At 53.0% G+C, this 4,420-nt stretch overlaps 1 protein-coding gene across 1 annotated transcript; it reads right to left on the bottom strand.

Annotated features, from left to right (window-relative positions):
• Positions 1–889: 889 nt before the first annotated feature.
• Positions 890–3,835, bottom strand: CCM_01568 (uncharacterized protein; the record flags this gene model as incomplete). The annotated part of the gene is made up of 2 exons (XM_006666724.1): positions 890–3,106; positions 3,161–3,835. The coding sequence occupies 2 exons, from the start codon at positions 3,833–3,835 to the stop codon at positions 890–892; spliced, it is 2,892 nt and encodes a 963-aa protein (XP_006666787.1).
• Positions 3,836–4,420: the final 585 nt, after the last annotated feature.

Below are 4,420 nucleotides of genomic sequence, written 5' to 3'. Positions count from 1 at the left end.
CACCACCGTCACAGAAAAGAAATTTGGGACGACGCTTCACGGCTTTTTGACGCGCCCGCATCGTGGCGCGTCGCCCCATTCCGGCTCATCATCAACATGCCGAATTCCCAGCATCGTCAGCGCCTCCTCCCACTCCCCCACGCAATCGGGCTGCCGAACCGTCTCGTCACCGCCCTGACCTGCTTGCTCCACGTCGCGCCGTCTCGAAGCTGTCGGCATCTCACGCTGTCGAAGCGGCCTGGCCGGATGACTCAGCAGTCAGAGGGCACGACGATGGGTTGTGCGCCCAGAGTCGTCTGTAACTAATTTGTACTCGTCGGCGTACTCGATACGCAAAACAGGCATGCTGGCCTGTAGGAACCTTGGGGCAAGGCCGGCCCTCGGGCCTACATGCTTTCCTTCGCGTCGCGAGGCGAACCTGTTCCAGCACATACATAACCTCGCTCAGCCATACTCATGAAAGGGCACAATAAACAGAGCGCTGAATCTAAACACTTGAATAGATCTAATTGTAGTTGTCTTGTTCCAGTCTTACCCAGCATTGCCCTCATCGCCCAACTTCCAAGACTCTCAGGCCGACCTTCGCATCTCGGATCTGGGCTTCAGCTAGCAGATTCCACTGACGTATGTCTTCTCGCGCCTCACTTCCTGACTCCATCTTGGGGCAAAACAAACCTCATAGTGTTTCGAGCTTGATACGTTTATAATATTGCTAATTTAAGCCTGTACTATCCGAGGAGAGAATTATAGTTTTTTGCTCGATACCTGCCATTTCTGGCAAAGCCAATAATCAAGCGCGCATTCAGCCACACCTCCGGCCGACCTCGTTCCGTACACTCGAAACAAGTCGCCATCTTTCTAACCTTTGAGCATAGGAGCAAGCTTTCATCTACACTTTTGCGCTCTTGGGAGTCCGAATCAGTGTACGCCTGACATATGACCGAACCACACGTTTGGCGTCCGTAGCCCACCGTTTGACTCGATTGCCTACCCGTTCCGACTTGACCGACACACTTCCAACGCGGTTCTCAGTCACAGTCGAATCAAACTGACTAGTCGAGGCAACAATGATATTCTTGTCCACCGTCTTTGCCTCGGGTTCGCTCTGAGTGCAAGCATGACAGGGCGCAGGCTTCGTCAGCGTTGCTGGTCCTGCGTGGTTCGCTGGCCGTAGTCGTAGAAGCGAGAACTTTGGCTTGATACGGCGTGCCGCTGTTTCACTAGTCTCTGGCTGCACGGCTCGAACCTCCTCGACTGATTCACGGAAGGGTTCCAGTCGTGGCAACATGACATCTACACTCTCGACTGAGGTCGGTGGATACGAAAGGTTGAACTGGTCCGACGATTGGCACGATCCGACTCTACTTTCCCGCGGGTCGACGTTTGTGACCAACGGTTCCTGTTTTTCGTTCGGCCCCTTTGATCTCGCCTCGTCTTTCCTTTTCTCTATTCTCTTTTCGACATCATTGCGTGGTGGCTGTGCCACGTCGGCGAGTGCGTTACACTGCTTTAAACGATTGTTACGAATCACTGATTCAGTCTGGGCATTTCGACCTTGGCCAAGCTGATTTCGTGATATTTTCAACTTGAGCTTCGGAGGGGGTCTTGAACTGGTGGCTGGTCTGCACTCGTCAGCAGAGCGACGTTCCCGCTTGGCACCATCCGATACACATGCAAAGTCATTGTCTCCAGATGAGGATGGCGTCCGAACACGCAGCTTCAACTTTCCCGGGCTACCCGAGCGCGAAATATGGCTTCGGAGGGACAAGGACCGAGCCTGGGAGATGGCACCCGCATTTTGAGCCTGCTTGTTGCTAGAGTTCTGGTTCGCGTGGGTGAGATGAGTACTAGGAATCTCAGCTGGAAGAGGTGGTAGTGCTTTCATGAATCTCAGATGCGGCTCATTGAAACCTTTGTCGCGGCGAGGGGATAGAGGTTCGGGTGTGAGGATCAATGCACCCTCCCCTGACGACAACGGATGCTCAGTCGGGGATTCACAGGAGCTCAGTGCTGGAGTGCCAACCTGCGCGGTGGCTACATTACGCTGATGACGCTTCAAGTGTGGGTTCTCCATGGATTCCATCTCGTCAAGTGTGTCCATCGTCGATAACTTGCTGCTTCGTCTGCTGTGTCGTTCATCAACATCATCTTCATCACTGAGTCGTGAAAACGGGGATTTTGCCAATCGCTCAAATGAAGAAAGTAAAGAGGTAAAGTCTGCAAAGGCTGGATCTAGCGCCATGAAATTCTTGTTCAAACTCAACTGAGACGCTCGTCTAGCGTTGATATTCATTTCCAAATTCGGAGCTGCTGTCTTCAAACCATACTGTCGCTCTGTGGCAGGTAGTCGCCGAGACATGTTGGCAACGTTTGTCGTCTTCGTCTGGCTGTCTTCTCGTCTGTTGCGGCACGCATCTGTATACGCAGTTAAATGCTCTGAAGCTGCAACTAGCTTGTCTGCCGCTGCATTGGAGATTGCATTCGCAATAGCCCGCTCGATTTCCTCAATGGAGTCGTCATGGCTACCTTGAAGATATGAATCGAACGAGTCTTCGATGCTACTGTCAGTCCTACTGTAGCCCCGTCTATATCCAGAGTATGCGGAGCCCTGAATATGGGGGTTATCGATAGTACCGTGCATCTTTAGCTGTAGATCTTGCTGTAGGATGGTCGGCTTGGTTCCGCCACCGGCTCTGTAGGGAATAGGGGAAAGCGGTATGACAGGCTGGCGGATATCCTCGGAATCTGGGTCTTTGAAATCCTCAGAGTAATCATAGTAGAGGGTGCCGGTAGGCCGCATGGCAGGGCAAGTGCTGCTAGATGTCATGGGGCGCTGATACATCTCAACAATTGATGTCAAGCTCGCAGATCTACTGCTCTGGTCAATCGAGCCCATGTAGTACCGATCAGAGGGTCTTGATGCCCAAGACACAGTGGAACTCGGCGTTCTAGCGCGCCCCGATGCTGTCATGTAGTGATTCAGACCTGGTGAAGATCTAGATGGTAGTGAGCTAGATGACCTGTTCATTTCGGCACGTAGAGATAGCGGAGGGGCTCGTCTTTGGTTGTTAGCAAGCGAGGTTTTGTAGAGATTATGTGCTACTTTCTTTTTATGGTGTTAGCCGTCGTCAGAATCAGTGTCATCGGAGATACGACATACTTGATGGCCCCTTTCGCCCTCGACCATTCTGCTGTACTCCCTGCCTCGAGCTTCCGTCATCGGCGGCGAGGTGATACTTGTTCCAGGGCGTCGTAGCCTCGTAGGGTAGGGCCCCGGTGTCCTTGATTTCTGCCAAGAAGCATTTCGAAGATGAGTACTGTTGGACTGGGTGTGGCGTTGGCTAGTGGGAACCCTTGCGTGGGGTGTCGTCGAGGAAGCATCGTCATCATTTCGGCAAAGTGTGGAATTGTGAGACGTCACATTTCTTGACGCATATAGTGAGATGATTTCAGAAGTTGTGTCTCTATAGGAGCGTGCCCTGCGCTCATGGGCCAACTGGTCCTCCTCGAAACTGCGCGCCGATGGGTCTCTCGAGAAGGGTGGGTCGTCAAGGCCACGTCTTGGGCGAAGTGGTGCGTGATATGTAGCAGGGACGCTTCTCTCCAATGTGGTGGAAGGATGACCGAAGACCTCTAATTCGCGTGGGGTTTTGTGTCGTGATTGAGAAGACGTCAGATGCCGGGCTGCTGCTGTGTTGTCGTCCACCGCCTGAAGTGGCCAACGTGCTGATTCTTGTGTTAAGTCGGGAGGCTTCAAAGGCCTTGATTTGGCAGCTTGGGATGCCGTATTGCCGGCACGGAGACCGGCGGCCCTCTGAATGTGAGGTACATCCATTTTGGGAAGATTCTCTCTGGGCCAGCCTGGTGGCGTGCTGCCAAGCAGCGAGGATAAAAGTGAGTAACAACGCTGATAAGTATAAAGGATAAGCCAGAATGACGGAAGCTAGAAGCAAACTGAACAGCCTGAGCAGGATCGAATGGGCGCCGTAGGCTGGCAATGGTTTGTAGCAAAAGCAAGTTCAAGTATATCGGAGCAAGATGTGCATTGCGTCGTCTGCCAGGGCGTGGAATGTGAATGTTCAGGACATTATGGCAATAACTCTGCAGACGTTCGGAGGTGGCAGCAAGCTGATACATGCCTGCCTGCGCGTGTGCTTGGCGACATGGTGCTGGTCCGGCAAGAGCGTGAGGGCCAAGGCAAAGGCGGGCATCGTTGACGAGGACTACGAAGGTGCGGGTGGGAAGGTGAGGACAGGCGAATGCAGGCGAATGCAGGCGAATAAAACAGGGTATTTTGTGTATTTGATTTTTGATACTTAAAGAACCACCGACGCATTCCGATGACAAGGACGATGGCGCATCATCAGTTTTGTGGTGTTGCTGCGAGACAAAACCACGTCGGCGGCGTTGCGGCGTTTGC

The sequence above is a fragment of the Cordyceps militaris genome, assembly GCF_000225605.1.
Source record: "Cordyceps militaris CM01 unplaced genomic scaffold CCM_S00001, whole genome shotgun sequence".
NCBI classification, from domain to species: Eukaryota; Fungi; Ascomycota; class Sordariomycetes; order Hypocreales; family Cordycipitaceae; genus Cordyceps; species Cordyceps militaris.
The sequence above is the reverse complement of the archived record's forward strand: the minus strand, read 5'-3'. Positions and strand labels throughout refer to the sequence as shown.